Genomic DNA, 17767 nt, shown 5'->3' on the forward strand with positions numbered 1-17767 from the left:
TTGTTAAATTGTAACTTTAGAGCATTAATATTTAAAAAATTAAGTCTATTATATGAAATTGAGATAATGTTGATGTGCTTCGTGTTTTGGTTGTTTGTTTTCCTTTGTACTCTTTAATCTAGGGTCTTGCTATTCTTATATTTAATGATATTAATTTTTTATAAAATAAATTGTATTTATAAATTTCTTAGAAGATAAGAGTATTTCTAAAAAGAGAAAATTTGTTTTAAGTAATGCAAACATCGACTAATAGTCATCCACAATCAATGTATCATGTATTATGGTATCAAAGTATCATGTTACCACTTACCACTATCAATTCATGAATTAATTGATACAAGGAAATTCAAATGTTCCTTTAATTTAATTGGTTTACTTTTTTCTTATTGGTAGTTGTCAATCAAATTATTATTTTTGAATTTTTAAAATTTTCCTTTTCCCCTTTCTAATAAAAACTAAATCTTAAAATAAGAAAACTTTTTATACATTTTCATTTTCTAAGACACTTAAAAAACTTTTGAAATGCTTTTAATATCTTTGTTGGTTTTATAATAAAAGTATTTCTTTTAAATGTAATAGTAGAGAAACAACAAGTTACACATTTACAGAAAAACAAAAAACAAAATTGGATATAAAAATGAAATGCATGAACTTGATTTTATGCTACGCAAATCTAATTACAGATATAAATTTTTTTAAAATGTTTACCTTCGTGATTTTGCTATCAGACAAAATTTAGAACTTAAATATGCAATAAAAAATATTTTTTATAAATAAAATAAAAAAAAACCTTTGATTGATTGTTAATTGATTGGTTAAACCACTCAAAAGAACCACAAAAAGCTCTTCACTCCATTTACCTTGCTACTTTTCAAACTAGGAAACAGTCATACCATCACACCAAACAGTCATACACGGTACAAAGTTTAAAATTCAATTTTTAAAATGTCGCTTTACTAAATTAATATATTTTTGTGATTTTTTAACAACCGACCAACGAATAAAGTCAGATTACCTGAAGTAATCCAATAATAAAAGACGACCATATACACCCGCAATCACAAACCGCTTCATGTAGTCAAAGCCCACCAATTCATGTTCCAAAGAAAACCCGTCGCCAAATATCCACTACAGTAAAACCCCGTTAGAATCGAATTCGAACTAAAGAATTTATAACCTCATGCTAAGATATTCACTTCCCCTGTACTAAAGCTCATTAATCTTTTGTGAATCTTTTTAATTTTTATACTTATAAAACTAAATCTAAACAAGTATCAAAATCTTATGAACCCAATATAGTGATATACTTTTTCATTTTTCTTATTTCACTAGCTCTTAATATATACTTACAAATTCTTAAATAAAAAACTGGTTTTAATGTGAAAACACAATAATTTTAAAATTTAAAATTCAAATTAAAATAAAATAAATTTTAAATTATTTGGAAGTAATCTAAGGAGATTGTTAGGTAATAAATAAAAGAGAAAAAAAGCCAATTTAACCCCTGATCACCTGCATCACACTCTCTCCTGCAACATAACATAATAACATAAAAGCAACGGCTGTGATTGCACACCGATGATAGCTTTGATTCCAATTCACGGACCCACCTCGACAACAACACTAGCAACCAAAACCCCATTTCTACATTTTACACTTCACTTTCAAATTAATAATAATCATTTCAATAAAGAAGATCTAAAACAATTAATAATATTGTGTGGGTTTTTGATGTTAAAGATCTGAAAAGGATGGTGGGAACAGCTAACGGCAGCAGCAGAAGACCCATTACACCGCGCCAAGCTTTCCGGGTCGTTAATGGCGGTCAAGATCCGAGTACTCGCTCCGGACCCGGTAGCATTGCCGGGTCGGATTGTGGAGCACCCGTGGAGTTTACCAGGGAAGAAGTTGATGCCCTCTTGAATACCAAGATCCGTACTAAAGATAAATTCAATCTCAAGGTAAGTTTCTTTTTTTTTTTTTTTTTTTTTTGAAATTATATGTGTTAAATGATGATATTGTTTTGTGCGCTTTTAGGAAAAATCCGAAATAATGATGGTTTATATTAAAAAGCTTAGAATGTGTGTTAAGTGGTTTCAAGAATTTGAAGGAGAGATTACTTTTGAACATGAGAAGCTTAAGAAGCTGTTTGAAGCTGCAGAAAAGAAATCCAATGAAATGGGTATGTTTGGGTTTAATAATTGTTTAATAATAATAATAATTTAATAATTTGATTTATGTGTTAATTTGAATTGTTGGTTTGCAGAACAACTAATGAATGCAAAGGAAGAAGAACTGAACTCGATTATCGAAGAATTACGAACAAATTACTCGGCTTTACAAGAGAAGTTTACACAAGAAGAAGCTGAAAAATTGGTACGATTCGAATCCGGATCGGAATTCACAAAATCAAGTGTCTGATAACTGATTATTGGTTATTGATAGTTTGATATTGATTTCAGGCTGCAATTGAATCATTAATGGTAGAAAAGGATGCTAGAGTGATAGCCGAAAGATCACAAGCTTCCCTCAAAGAAGACCTTGAAAAAACCCTAAGAGAAAATGAAACCTCAAATCAGAAGGTTTATCATTTTAATATCTAATTTCTTATTTGTTTTTTATAAAGTTGACAAAATGTAACATTTTATTAATTTCCCAGGTGATATCACTCAATGATATGTACAAGAGATTACAAGAATACAACGCGAGCTTACAACAATACAACAGTAAGCTTCAATCCGAGCTTAATCAAACGAGCGAGACCCTTAATAAAGTCGAGCGTGAAAAGGCCGCGTTAATGGAGAATTTAAGCGACTTGCGCGGGTACCATGAATCTCAAAAGGATCAGTTGGTTTCTACCAAGGTTAGTTTTTCAAGTCCGTGTTCGAATTTTGTTACTTTAAATGATTATTTACTGAAATTTGAGTTAATGCAGGCGAGTTTAGAAGAATCGTTGAAGATAAAAGATGCTTTAGCTAATGAAGTTGGATGCTTGAGAGGAGATTTGCATCAAGTGAGAGAAGATCGTGATCGACAGCTGTCACTCGTTCAAGAGTTAACAACCGAAGTGGTGGAATATAAAGAATGTACAGGAAAATCTGCAGCTGAATTGAGCAGCCTAAAAACAAGATCAATTGAGCTCGAGGTTAATAGACGCTCGCTTATTTCTTTTGTGTATCTAGAGGTTGAAAAATGGGTCAGGTCACGGGTCAAACCGAGTTGGATTGGATTGTCACCAAAACACATTTTTTCAAGTTTTCATAAATATTAAGATGTTTGTTTAAGTTATATAATTTTAGTAGTAATTTATGATGTTTTATGCGCTATATGAGCACTTTTTTCAAGTTTTCACATATAGTCATTATGTTTTTATATAAGTAATATTATTTCAATTAGTAATTTATGCGGTTTTATGCTTTAATAAATATACACTTTATTTTCATGTTTTCATGAACAATTAGTAACTTATCAGGTTTTATGCGCTAAATATACACCTATTTTCATTTTTTCATAAATAATTGTTATGTTATTTATGTTTATATTAGTAATTTTTTTTAAAAATTTTACTAACATTTACAAATGATTGGATCAAATTCATTATTCTTTTATTAGGCAACATGTGCTTCACAAATCGACACAATAAAAAGATTGGAGGAGGAACTTGCTATTGTAGAGAAGCAATTGGAGGTATAATTTAGATTCTGGGAACACTTTTGTTACTTACATTTTTTATCTGAATCTAGTTTAATATTTGATATTTACTGTTGTAGGTGTCGGATCTATCATCAGTTGAGACAAGAACAGGATATGAAGAACAGAAAAAGGTTAATTCGGAGTTACAAATGCGTTTGGCAGAGGCTGAATCCAAAGTTATTAAAGGAGAAGCTTTAAGGAAAAAGATGCATAATACAATATTGGTACTTATTTGACTTGTTTTATTTTGTTTTTTTTTTTGAAATATTTAACCGGAGAGTAACCGATTTCTTCAGTATTACCCTAGAGCTGCTCATATTTTTTTTTACTAAAAATTTCATTATTGTCAAATTGTTTTGGAATTAATCAACCTAAATGGAACATATATGAGTCTTGGTTACTATGTAGTGATTATTATTACATTTTTTTAAAATTTAACCTAAAGCAGGAGGTAATAGTGTAGCAAAAAAGATCATTAAATAATAATCAAGTTTCATAATTGTTCCATCTAAGTCAACTTGAAAAAAAATATTCACCAAGTTTCATATATATTCCATAAAAGTAAATTTCAATTTTTCTGACATTTACTAAAGAATTGCACAATAATAGAAAAACAGTGAAACTTTGAGTGATTTTTATAGTTTAAAAAACTCAAAAGTATAAGTGACTTTATTGGAAGAATATTGAAATTTGTTTATAATTTCATGATTTTATCCTTTTATTGAATAACTGGTTTTTATCCCCCGTATTACGGGGGTTGTTTTATCTTATTTGTTTATAATTTTTATTTATTTTTTAAATTTTTATTTTTTTTATTGTATAAAAGTTAATAATATACTTATGGTTTGATGATAATTTGTTTCATAAATAAATGGGATGTTATAACCCGGTTTAAAAGTTATATGGGTTTGATGAGACCCAAGACCCGTTTATTTTTTTTACTATAAATTGTTTTTTTAATTATAAATAATATATAACTTTTTTTAAATAAATCAGATATTAGTTTTGGGTATATCCCTACTTTATAGGATTTTTAAATCAAATATTTGGTGAGATTAGTTTTTAATTTAGTGAGATGTTATAACCCGTTTAAGAAATATTTGGGTTTGATAAGACCCATACCGGTGAATTTGGGTCAAATGCATGAGAAGCCTCCATTTAAAAATCAAGCAAATCTGGTGACTCTAAAAAAGGGGGAAGCGACTACATCGCGACACATAGGATTTTTGGGTTTTCGTTTATATATATTATAGATTAAACGGGCGGAAATTGGCTCAAGTCCCGGATCGATAATCAACACACACAAACTAAACGAATAACTCTCGTTTATATTAATCAGAAAATATCACTCTAAAAACTGATTACAAACCCTAACTCGGTTTGACTCTTGATGAACCCTAACTCGGTTACACCAAACTCACCCCCTCTAATGTCTAACCATAACTCGGTTTATATAGGACTAACCTAACTTGTTAGCCAAGACATTACCATATATAATAAAACCTAATTAATGGGTTGGGCCTTACACTTGGGCCAAACAACAATTGACCCAACAATCACCCCCGCAATTGTTGTACCCGAGTCACCCGACTCACCCCCTAATTTCCTACTCGAAATTGGCGGGTCTTCAACTTCACGCTTGTCACTCTTCTCTTGATTCTCCCGAGGCTTTTCATGATCTATTGCAATGTTCTTTCGGCTCCACTTGGCTAGAAAACACACTTGCTTCGTTTGATCATTAGACGCCTTCCCTTGGTCTTGAATCACTTCCTTGACCACGCGTTTAGTTTCTTGAACTCTCTTCTTTGGACTTTGAATTCTGGAACTTGGATCTTTGATTGGAATCTGACTCGTAACCGGCCTGTCTTCTTTCAGTCCAATACTTTGAAGATCCCTACCTGCAAAATTCTTCATTCCAATGATAGCTCGTAGATCGGGATTTGTTATCTTGAGGCTAATCTTGTATAATCGATTCTTGGTCCTTGTCACCTTCATCAAAAGCTTACCTGTATCATCTTTCATGGTTAGCAAATCATGTTTCATGTGAATCTCGCATCCACCTTCCGTTGCTTGACAAAGACTTATGATATTGCACCGTAGGCTTGGAATGTAGTAGACATCGGTCAACAAACGTTGCTCCCCCGTTTTTCCTTCAATTAAGACCGACCCTTTTCCCCGAATATCAATACAAGATTCATCTCCGAACTTCACCGTTCCCTTGACTTTTTCATTCAATTCATAAAAATACGCTTTATTACCCGTCATGTGATTCGATGCTCCGTTGTCGAGATGCCAAACATCTTTCTCCATCGGCTTGGTTTCGAAACGCTTTGGAATCACACTATCTTCATTCAGAAAAACCGTTTTCTGATCACCTTTTATCATAAATAAACTTGGATCAAAATCATCAATTTTGTTCAAATTAGACTCTTCCTTTTTCTTCATACGTTCCGGACACGTAGACGCAAAGTGACCAAACTCATCACAACGGAAACACTGAACCTGTGACATATCCTTTCTTCTCCATTGACGATCCTTTCTTTGACCCGTATACCTTGACCCACGATGTTGACCATCTCGGTTGTCACAACCATCTTGATCCTCATCCTCTCGGTCTTGACCTCCGGTTTCACGGCCTTTTTCACGTACCCGTGAACTCGGCCAACCCTTACCTTGGCTACCGGACTGATCATACGACTACCCTTTGTAATTACTTTCTGTCCGATTGAAAAGTAACTGACCTTGTGAATTTGAAGCGCGTTCTCTCCCTCGTAGACGTTCCTCAAACGCCTTAAGTCTTCCAACAACATCTTCAAACCTCATACTATCAAAATCAACCGTTTGCTCGATTGATGCTACCAAGTTGAAGTATTTGTCTGGAACCGCATCCAGTAACTTCTTCACCAAGACATCTTGCTCGAACACGTGACCAAGACCCGTTGCCTTTGAAACCATACCGGTTATTTTTCCCGCAAACTCGTCAACAGTCTCGTCTTCCGCCATCTTGAGTTTCTCAAATTCACTTTTCAACGTCAGTAGTCGAGCCTTTTGAACTCGCTCGGCCCCAACAAACTGTGCCTTCAAAGCCGCCCATATTTCTCGAGCATTCTTGTATTGAGAAACCTGAAGAAGAATATTACCTTCCATAACCTGGAACAAAAACGACCTTACCGTTTTATTTTTCTTCGCGTCAATAACCGCACCCTCATTCGGTTGAACAACTTCCCATAACTCTTGATCATCCAAGATCGCTTCCACCACAATCGCCCATGTGATGTAATTAGTTCCGTTCAACTTTGGAACCTGTAACGATATCCCCCCACTCGCTTTGGGTTGGATTACCGGCTTTTCTTTGTCACCTGCCATTGACGTCGTTGAACACCCTTTGATCCACTACGTTGGAACAAATACGAACAACTCAGTCTGAACAACTTTTCAGAACCAAATCCGCTTGCTCATAAAATAAACTCTGAATTGAACCGTCTTGCTCAACTCAAATAAAAACCCAATAATAATTGATCAAACCGACATGTTTAACCAATAAAAGAAATTAACCTAAAGGAAAAAAAATGTTTTCTCTTTTAATTCCTCGTCCATAGAATACCTTTTGAATCTCAAAGTAGCCACAGAAACTTCACAACAAAAGTCAAGCTTCTAACCATATTGTTTGTTTTCTTTGGATTCCTCGTAATCACCAAGATAACTCCTTAGGACCTTTTTTTTTCTTTGTAATAACCAGACCGTGGAGAAACCCAATGCAACAAATAACCTTATGTTGACTTTAGGTTGCTTTGCACCAATAGAAACCCCACTTTGTTACAATCAAAATTCCGATGTCGGCTCAAGCTTCACAACTCAAGAACCCTTGTGTTCTTATCACTTCCGTTGGACATAAAAAACCACCGACACAGTTTCGACTAACCCGTTTTAACAAAAAACACACTTCGATTCGGAAACCCAACTTGGTTCCTATATTGCGTCGATGATAGCTCCCCCTCAAGCCACCGCTCGCCGCCGACCGATTATCGATTTCTTGAACTTGGCTCTGATACCAATTCAAGTCCCGGATCGATAATCAACACACACAAACTAAACGAATAACTCTCGTTTATATTAATCAGAAAATATCACTCTAAAAACTGATTACAAACCCTCAAACTCTAACTCGGTTTGACTCTTGATGAACCCTAACTCGGTTACACCAAACTCACCCCCTCTAATGTCTAACCATAACTCGGTTTATATAGGACTAACCTAACTTGTTAGCCAAGACATTACCATATATAATAAAACCTAATTATTGGGTTGGGCCTTACACTTGGACCAAACAACAATTGACCCAACATTGGCATCTCTAGTTTTCTGCTTTATAAACGTATGATACGATTATTATTTCATGTTTTATATCTCATACGAATGATGAATTTTTGTGACAGGAATTAAAAGGAAATATTCGAGTTTTCTGCAGGGTGCGACCCCTTTTATTAGATGATGGAGTGGAAAATGAAACAAAGACGATTTCTTTTCCCACAACAACTGAAGCTATTGGTCGAGGCATTGAACTGGTGCAACATGGTATATTTCTCTTGGTTGAAGCTTTGAAGTTGACGTTTTAGTTGATGTGTAGTTTGACTCTTATTATGACTACTGTGTTGACCAGGTCAAAGTCACCCTTTTATGTTTGACAAGGTGTTTACACCTCAATCATCACAAGAAGAGGTGTTTGTTGAGATATCACAACTTGTACAGAGTGCGCTTGATGGTTATAAGGTGATTTTTATATTTTTCTCATTGATTTTTTGCTTCATGATTGCATTCCAAAATTTTGGTTATTAGGTACCCCTTTAAATTTAATTTTTGGTTTCTTAATAATTTTATTTTTGATAATTAACACTTATTGTCCATTTCTTGAATTTTGTGAATTATTAATGTGCTGAATATGATTAAAAAGGATTAATTAAATAAATTAGTAATATTCTATCCAATAAAAAAGATTTATGACATTGTAAGCATTTATATACACCATAGAAGACTTTTTTAACCTGTTTCATTGTTGGCTACCTTTTTACTATTTTACTCACTATCAAACAACTCCGAACCAATATGAATTTATCTCAAAGAAACAAATAACCGAACTCAAAACAAAAACGACTGCTTGGCTTTAAGTTCTCATAAAAACTGAACGGCCAGTTTGGTTTCGGTTTTTTCAAATTTTCAAAAACTATAAAACGACCTATTCTACCGTATTTTATTCTAAAGTTGGAAAGTAGCATCGTTGAACTTAAAAGTCAAACTTAATTACTTGTGTAGGTTTGCATCTTTGCATATGGTCAAACAGGTTCTGGTAAAACACATACAATGATGGGTACACCCAGAAGCTATGATGATAAAGGACTCATACCACGTTCTTTAGAACAGATATTCGAGGCCCGACAAAAGCTTAAAGATCAAGGCTGGAAATATGAAATGCAGGTTTGCAAGTTAAAATTTTCGTATATTATGACATGTTCGTTTTCAAATCAAATAGAACAAGTTTTTGAGCTATGATCTTACAATTTGATATGCAGGTTTCAATGTTGGAAATATATAATGAAACAATACGCGATTTGTTGTCACCAAACAAACCTTGTGGTACAGAAAGTGGCAATAAGCAACAATATGCAATCAAACATGATTCAAATGGCAACACGCATGTTTCAGATCTGACCATTGTTGATGTTCGTAGCAGTAAAGAAGTCTCGTTTTTGTTAAATCGTGCCGGTCAAAGCAGGTTTGACCATTTCGTTCATTAGAAAAAATGTAAAATTGTTCGAGAATATCGATGATAAAATGCTTATAGTTTTATTTGTTTGAATACAGGTCTGTCGGTAAGACTCAAATGAACGAGCAGTCTTCAAGAAGTCACTTTGTATTCACTTTGCGGATATCGGGTGTTAATGAGGTAAATGCGGAATCATTTTATTCTAAAACTAGATTATTATTGGATTAATATAATTTTTGTACTTGACGAATTAGCTAGTGTTTGATTTGACCCAATTAGCCAACTTGTATTCGCCTGTAAACGAATCGAATGAACACGACCAGGGGCATGTTCATGTTTGTTCATATCCTTTAGCTGAACACGAACACGGACACGAATGCCAGCAATTAAACGAACAGATGTTCTTGTTCATGTTTGTTCGTTAAGAAAATGAAAATGCTTGTGTTCATTTATGTTTGTTAACATTCTAATACAGTAATACATTAAGTATACAATAGTGTCAATAATGAATGAACGTAAACGAATGTCCATCAACAACCAAAAAATGTTTCGTCTTCGTTCATTTAACAAAGTGAACAAGAAAACTTGTTCTTTTTCGTTTGTTTATTAAATAAACGAACTTCCCGCTGAGCGGTTCAATAAATACGATTGCTGATGTTGACTTCTTGGTTTGGCTTTTTAGAGTATGGAACAACGAGTACATGGTGTTCTCAACCTTATAGATCTTGCTGGTAGTGAACGTCTTTCCAAAAGTGGGTCCACTGGGGATCGGCTTAAAGAAACTCAAGTATGTTACAACAATTTTAATATTATTTATATTTATCAGTTGTTTCAAATAAGAAAAAGGAGAATTTTACTAACATATATTGTGATTAAAATGTCAGGCGATCAACAAGAGTTTATCATCATTAAGTGATGTTATATTTGCGTTAGGAAAGAAGGAAGAACATATACCTTTTAGAAACTCAAAGCTCACATATCTTCTTCAGGTATCTTTTATTAAATAATAACTTGTGACACATGTAACTTGCTGAATGCTAATTATCTTCCATGGTCAAAACCAGCCTTGCTTAGGTGGCGATTCAAAGACGCTAATGGTGGTCAACATTTCTCCCGAGCCATCTTCAGTCAACGAGTCCCTTTGTTCTCTTCGGTTTGCCGCAAGGGTGAATGCTTGTGAGATCAGTATTCCTAGACGCCAAAGCTTGAGGTATTTGGAGCCGCGGTTGAGCTATGGCTAACTGGATTTGGCGTCGACACGCGATTAGTGACTATTAACGTAGAGCTGGAAGCTTGTTGTAAGTTCTAACATGTTGCGTGTAATGTGTATAGTAGAAGGAAAGCTACATGGTTTGCAACAGTGAAGAATGAATAGTTAGTCATTCGTATTTTGTACTCATGTTTGGTGATTCTTGTGAGTTTTATGCAACAACTCTTATCGTAGTAATCTTAACTCTTAAGCACCTAGTTATACTGGTGTAATTGCATATGAACAGCAACACAGGGTTGAAAATAGTTTGGTTGTGAAAGAGAATGTGACAAACCAAAATATTTGAAAAACGTATGTACTCGGAAACATGCTCAATCGTGTGAAATTCGGTTGTTTATGTATCAATGATTAATTGAAAATGTATATATTAGAAGAGTAATGTCAAGGTGAAACCTATCATAATAAAATATTTAACCGGTTATAAGTTACAATATTATAACTTATTAACTTATCCTCTCACATTTTAAATAATCTCAAACACCTTTTTAACATTTTCAATAAGTTATAAGTTGGTTAAAATAAGCAACCCAAACACCCCCAAACTTCATGAAATATTTAGTTTATCTTGAAAATAATGATGATTTTTCATAAAACACTTAAAAGGTCATTGCAACAAGTATAGGTACTGAAACATTCATTTTTAAATTTTAATGGCTAAAAGTGTCTTTTCGTCAAGTATTACTTTATCCTTGCATTTTTTTATTTTGTAACTTTAACCAATATTTAGATTTCAACCCCATAATCTTTCTCCATATATTTCTTAAATCTATTTATTTTACTATTTCTTGTATATTCTTGATAATATTGTATTTTAAAAAAAAATCAAACATACGGTTGCAAAGTTCTTATTTTTATCTACCTTTTGATATAAACTTTATTCAAACCCGATGTGCGGATTATAAAGTACAAGTCATAATTGTATCAATTTATAAGTATTTAAAGCATAAACGTTTTAACTTAAATTTATACACTTCTAATTTAAATATAATTACAGTTTTGCCCTCTTAAGTTTACTCAACTTTTATAAATATATGAATTAGTTTCAACTTTGATCCTTTATCCACCCATATAATTGTCAAATTTATTTATTTTTTTGTTTCATTCCATATGTTTAAATATATTATATTTTAAAAAACAAAACTTATCGTTATGACATGCTTATTTTTATTAACGTTTCGATATAAAATATAAATTTTGATTTTATTCAAACTATTGTTTTAAAAATACACAGCATTGCACGGTTAACTAATAGTTATTTATTAAATTACGTGAACTTTTAAAATATTATCATATAATCATCACCATCATCAATCTTCCCCTTACATTCATTCTCCAATCTCTCTTTCTATTTTATTTGTACTACTACTACTACTACTAATAATAATAATAATAATAATAATAATAATAATAATAATTACCAACTTAATGAAAATGATTATTTCTCTCCTTGATTATTGTCATCGTGATCATAGGGATTTTCCCATTTAATTACTTTACTAAAATTTTCCTAATTTATTGCCTTGATTGTGGCTTTCATTATTTACTCCAAAATTTGTATATAGTGCTGTAGGTTTTTCCACTTTCTAAAGCAATAAATAATTCAAACTATTGTGCAATTCAAAACATACCATACATACGTAATGTTTTTTATTACAACAATTCTCGTATTCGGCCATGGACAACACCAATTGGCCACTTCAACGCTTCATCATCTAACCCACCTAGGTACCTACTCTTGATTCATCTTTAATTTAATGCATTTGTCACCAAAATTTTCTTATTTCCCCCAAAATATTTGCAAGCCCTAAAAATGATAAGTATGATATTATTATTATATATCTAGCTTTCATGTTTTGGCACTTACAGTTATAGCATCTGTGTTTAGGTTTGTTGAATTTGCTTCAATTCTTTATCCGAGTAGGCCCGTTAAAACTGATAAAGCTGCTATTTTGGTTGATGCGGTTCGGAAGGTGACTCATTTAAGAAAAGAAGCCCAAAAGCTCAAGGATTCTAGTTCAGATCTTAAAGAGAATATCAGGGAGGTAAAGGTTACTCTTTTTATTATCTAGAGGAGCAAAATAGGCGGGTTGGGTTGGTAACAGGTCTAAATGGGTCATGCGTGTCAGGGTGATTGGGTTAACACACAAAACATAATTTGTCCTAAAAGTTACATTATTTTTTTTTACTTTCTTTTTAACATTGCCTAATATGATTAAAAAGTTGTAAAAATGCAATAATAATCAAACTTTTTGAATAAAATGGAGGGTGCTTTTAATTTGTTAAACTATTTTTAAAACTATGATTATTACCACTTTCATGGTTTACAGATAAAATAACAAATAGTATGAACAATTCTAAAACAACTACCAAAATGATGACGTCCATCTTCAATTTTGAAATAGGAAGAATTCATGTAACATGTTTTCATGTTGTTTTGAATATTTACTTGTGTAGGCTGAGAAAAACGAGCTTCGCGATGAGAAACAAAGGTTAAAGATTAAGAAAGAGAGAAACTTGAGCAACAAGTAAACTTAATGGGCTCACAAGCGACATTCATGGCTCCTCCGCCTCCAATTCCGGCTGCTTATGCTGCAACGTGTTGACACAAAGATGATAATAAAATAGAGAAGGTACGATGTTTATCGAATGAACTGATAATAATACTGAATAAGCAAAGGGCCTTATATAGGCAAAGTACATAACGGAAACAAAGACTTAATCAAATAACAAACTAGCCTATGAAACAGTAAACATAAACGTGCAAAAACTTAGAGATAAAATAGCCAAAATACCAGACCTTTATTCAACAGCTAATAACTACAAATTCATTATTCTAACGTTCACACAATTCTTGAATCAGCTCCAATATCCTCCCTTGCCTTCGAACTCCCAACCGTTCACGCAGATAACAAAACTGATTTACTGCTAGTGCCTTTGTTAACATATCAACAATTTGTTCTCGAGTATAACATGCCTTTAGCATCACTTGATTCTTAGCCACCAGACTTTTAATGTAATAATACTTGATATCAATATGCTTACTTCTACTATGCATATTGTTGGTTTTGTACTTGCTATTGAGCTTATTATCTTATGTTGCTCAATAAAACATTTGTATACGTAGTTCGCTATTATATTAACCCAAAAAGTTTAATCGACTTTGTGTATCCGTCCATTCTACAACATATAAAAAATCAATAGTTCTTCTGTGAAAGAGCCATACTAGCTAGCACCAATAAACGATGTTGTTCATGAAATCAATGATTGATTGTTACAACAAAATACCTAGCGTCCTCAAGAGTAAAGTGTAGAGATGGTGGAAAATTACTAATATAAGACACCACAAGGTATCTTTCATCAACCTGTTTTAAGTAATATGGATAACACGAACGAACCTATTTCATCAACCTATTTTAAGTATATGAGCATTTGTTTTTATTTATTTTTATGGTGTTTCAAACTATTTCCAAACTACAAGGACTAGTTCTGTCAAATTCTAAAACATCAAATTAAACGCTTTTATACATCACCGTTTTTCTTCCGCCTACCGTTTTAAAAATCATTGAAATCGTTCCATTCATGACGATGCTTGTAACCTATGCTTCAAACCGAAAGCAATTAAGACACGTTATTATCATTGAAATTGTTCCGTTTATAATTCCAGACGCGTTAGTTGATCTTCGCATCATACCACATTCTCAATTTCACTATAATTTTGTCCAACTCTAATTTTACAATGGCCGGTATGATGCGATTCCGGCTTCATGCAGGCGAGTTGCAGCTTGCATTCCGAACTGAGGACGGGTTTTTGGAGTTATCACACCCTCGTGGGACCGCGACCCTTTGTCCCGGCCATTGTAGCACGTGTGTCGCCCAGGGGCATGATGACTTGACGTCATCCTCACCTTCCTCCGGCTTATCACCGGCAGTCTGTTAAGGGTTCCGAACTCAATGATGGCAACTAAGCACGAGGGTTGCGCTCGTTGCGGGACTTAACCCAACTCCTTACGGCATGAGCTGACGACAGCCATGCACCACCTGTGTCCGCGTTCCCGATGGCACCCCTCTCTTTAAGAGGATTCGCGGCATGTCAAGCCTTGGTAAGGTTCTTCGCTTTGCATCGAATTAAATCGCATGCTCCACCGCTTGTGCGGACCCCAGTCAATTCCGTTGTTTCATTCTTGCGAAAGTACTCCCCATGCGGGATACTTAACGCGTTAGCTGCAGCACTGCACGGGTCGATACGCACAACGCCTAGTATCCATCGTTTACGCCTAGGACTACTGGGGTATCTAATACCATTCGCTCACCTAGATTTCGTCTCTCAGTGTCAGTGTCGACCCAGCAGAATGCTTTCGCCGTTGGTGTTCTTTCCGATCTCTATGCATTTCACCGCTCCACCGGAAATTCCCTCTACCCCTACCGTACTCCAGCTTGGTAGTTTCCACCACCTGTCCAGAGCCCTGGGATTTAATAGCGAACTTAAAAAGCAACCTACAGACGCTTTACACCCAATCATTCCGGATAACGCTTACATATGTATTACCGCGACTGCTGGCACAGAGTTAGCCGATGCTTATTCCCCAGATACCGTCATTGCTTATTCTCCGAGAAAGAAGCTCACGACCTGTGGGCCTTCTCCCTCCACGCGGCATTGCTCCGTCATGCCCATTACGGAAAATTTCCCAGTGCTGCATCTCGTAGGAGTTTGGGCCGTGTCGTAATCACAGTGTGGCTGATCATCATCTTGGACCAACTACTGATCATTGCCTTGGACAAAATTAGAGTGCAATTGAGAATGCGGTATGATGCGAAGATCAAATAACGCGTTTGGAATTATAAACGGAACGATTTCAATGATAATAACGTGTCTTAATTGCTTTCGGTTTGAAGCATCGGTTACAAGCATCGTCATGAATGGAACGATTTCAATGATTTTTAAATCGGTAGGCGGAAGAAAACGGTGATGTATAAAAGCGTTTAATTTGATGTTTTAGAATTTGACAGAACTAGTCCTTGTAGTTTGGAAATAGTTTGAAACACCATAAAAATAAATAAAAACAAATGCTCATATACTTAAAATAGGTTGATGAAATAGGTCCGTTTGTGTTATCCATATTACTTAAAACAGGTTGATGAAAGACACCTTGTGGTGTCTTATATTAGTAATTTTGCACCATCTCTACACTTTACTCTTGATTTCATGAACAACATCGTTTATTGGTGCTAGCTAGTATGGCTCTTTCACCGAAGTAATATTGATTTTTGATATGTTGTACAATGGACGGATACACAAAGTCGTTTAAACATTATGGGCTAATATAATAGCGAACTACGTATACAAATGTTTGATTGATCAACATAAGATAATAAGCTCAATAGCAAGTACAAAACCAACAATATGCATAGTAGAAGTAAGCATATTGATATCAAGTATCATTACATTAAAAGTCTAGTGGCTAAAAATCAAGTGGTGCTAAAGTCTTGTTATATCGAGAACAAATTGTTGATATGTTAACAAAGGCACTAACAGTAAATCAGTTTTGTTATCCGCGTGAACGGTTGGGAGTTCGAAGGCTTGAATCAAGGGAGGATATTGGAGCTGATTCAAGAATTGTGTGAACGTTGGAAGAATGAATTTGGAGTTGTTAGCTGTTGAATAAAGGCCTGGTCTTTTGGCTATTTTATCTCTTTTTGCACGTTTATGTTTACTGTTTCATAGGCTAATTTGTTATTTGATTTAGTCTTTGTTTCCGTTATGTACTTTGCCTATTTAACGTCCTTTGCTTATTCTGTAATATTATTAGTTCATTCGATAAACATCGTACATTCTCTATTTTATTATCATCTTTGTGTCAACAGTCGGCACAAGGTCAAGTGGGAAATAAGTTGTAGCCAGTTCTTAGTTACCCAGGAATGGGAATGGCCATGTGGCAGTTCATGCCACCTGCTGCGGTCGACACCTCACAGGATCATGTGCTCCACACCCGCCGGTTGCTTGATTCAGCAATCGGTGGTTGTACATTCAGTTTGTCATTGATATATGGCTGTTAGGTTTGTGTTTGTGCAACAATAGTAAAACTTGTTATTATATTCTCCATGTTATACTTGTGGTATCTATATGAAGTTAAGACGACTGTTAACGTGTGTGATTTTGTAGTCCTTTCTTGGTTGTGGTAATTCACGACTTGTCTTGATGCCGGTGAAATACTCAGGACCTGTTAGATTTATACTAGTCCCTCCCAACTAATCCTATCCGATGTGTGCTTCATGTGCGAGAGGCGTGGGTTATGAGCTAATTGAACGATCAATATATCATGTGCATTACCATATGCAGCCCACCTATAAATTCTACTTAAAACTATAAATGGTTTACTCAATATTTCTAAAATTTGTTTACAAAATTGCGAGAACAAAAAAGATGGATTTTTCATTATCATCGGGTGATATCAAAACATCTTCTCACAAAAATCGTAGCAACAACATCACAATTTTGTACTGATTAAGTTGAAAGTTTGCATCCAAAAACAAGCAGAGCGGCTTTAAACACGGCGATCGTGTGTGAATACTTTGTCGCAGTGACGAGGTGTTTCCGTGTTTAGACAGACAACTATTCCTATTAATAGTTAATGACTTACAAAAAAATATTTTTCTTATTGGTAGCATATCGAAACATAACATATGAGGCCTTTAATATAACTTATATAAGTATTAAGGAATTTAATATACCCGCAGGGTTGAGTTGCTTGTGTTTTATATATGAGTAGTAAAAAACTAAAAAAGTATGTTAAGTGACTAAAACTTATGGAAAGTTAAAACCAGCTAGGGCCATGTTATTATTTGTATACATAGATAAGACGATTACACGCACATGAGGTACCACATGCGCCCTTTTTTAGGAAACTAAACTGCATCTCAAAGACCCCTTAGATCTGTTACTAGCTTGTTCAATGGCCACTGGTGCATGCGTGCTGATATTGGTGTTTTGACTAGGCATGGATCGGCTTCGCCATGGCATAGGACAGGGAGATACAATGCCTTTT

At 34.3% G+C, this 17767-nt stretch overlaps 1 protein-coding gene and 2 pseudogenes across 2 annotated transcripts; 2 read left to right on the plus strand and 1 right to left on the minus strand.

The window, feature by feature from the left end:
* Positions 1 to 1491: 1491 nt before the first annotated feature.
* Positions 1492 to 10821, plus strand: LOC143541255 (kinesin-like protein KIN-14N). Its single transcript, XM_077034131.1, has 16 exons — positions 1492 to 1961; positions 2038 to 2182; positions 2267 to 2376; positions 2463 to 2582; positions 2660 to 2863; positions 2936 to 3145; positions 3613 to 3687; positions 3771 to 3917; positions 8130 to 8268; positions 8354 to 8463; positions 9004 to 9165; positions 9261 to 9463; positions 9553 to 9634; positions 10137 to 10241; positions 10339 to 10443; positions 10519 to 10821. The coding sequence occupies exons 1-16, from the start codon at positions 1752 to 1754 to the stop codon at positions 10693 to 10695; spliced, it is 2304 nt and encodes a 767-aa protein (XP_076890246.1). The 5' UTR covers positions 1492 to 1751; the 3' UTR covers positions 10696 to 10821.
* LOC143541271 (transcription factor ILR3-like) lies at positions 10777 to 16778 on the plus strand (annotated as a pseudogene). Its single transcript, XR_013136731.1, has 5 exons — positions 10777 to 10804; positions 12591 to 12772; positions 13179 to 13322; positions 14495 to 14652; positions 16587 to 16778. The product of XR_013136731.1 is annotated as a transcription factor ILR3-like (transcript).
* Positions 14396 to 15415, minus strand: LOC143541290 (18S ribosomal RNA; annotated as a pseudogene).
* Positions 16779 to 17767: the final 989 nt, after the last annotated feature.

Source organism: Bidens hawaiensis, unplaced genomic scaffold (genome assembly GCF_021521415.1).
Source record: "Bidens hawaiensis isolate Kalapana, Puna unplaced genomic scaffold, B.hawaiensis_p1.1 tig00012479_1, whole genome shotgun sequence".
NCBI lineage: Eukaryota > Viridiplantae > Streptophyta > Magnoliopsida > Asterales > Asteraceae > Bidens > Bidens hawaiensis.

Bases quoted from the DNA above. Each gene is read 5' to 3' on its own strand.
- LOC143541255 (XM_077034131.1), top strand. From the start codon at position 1,752: ATGGTGGGAACAGCTAACGGCAGCAGCAGAAGACCCATTACACCGCGC. The intron at 3,688-3,770 runs GTATAATTTAGA...TTACTGTTGTAG, and splicing joins TTGTAGAGAAGCAATTGGAG to GTGTCGGATCTATCATCAGT. The intron at 9,635-10,136 runs GTAAATGCGGAA...TTGGCTTTTTAG, and splicing joins GGATATCGGGTGTTAATGAG to AGTATGGAACAACGAGTACA.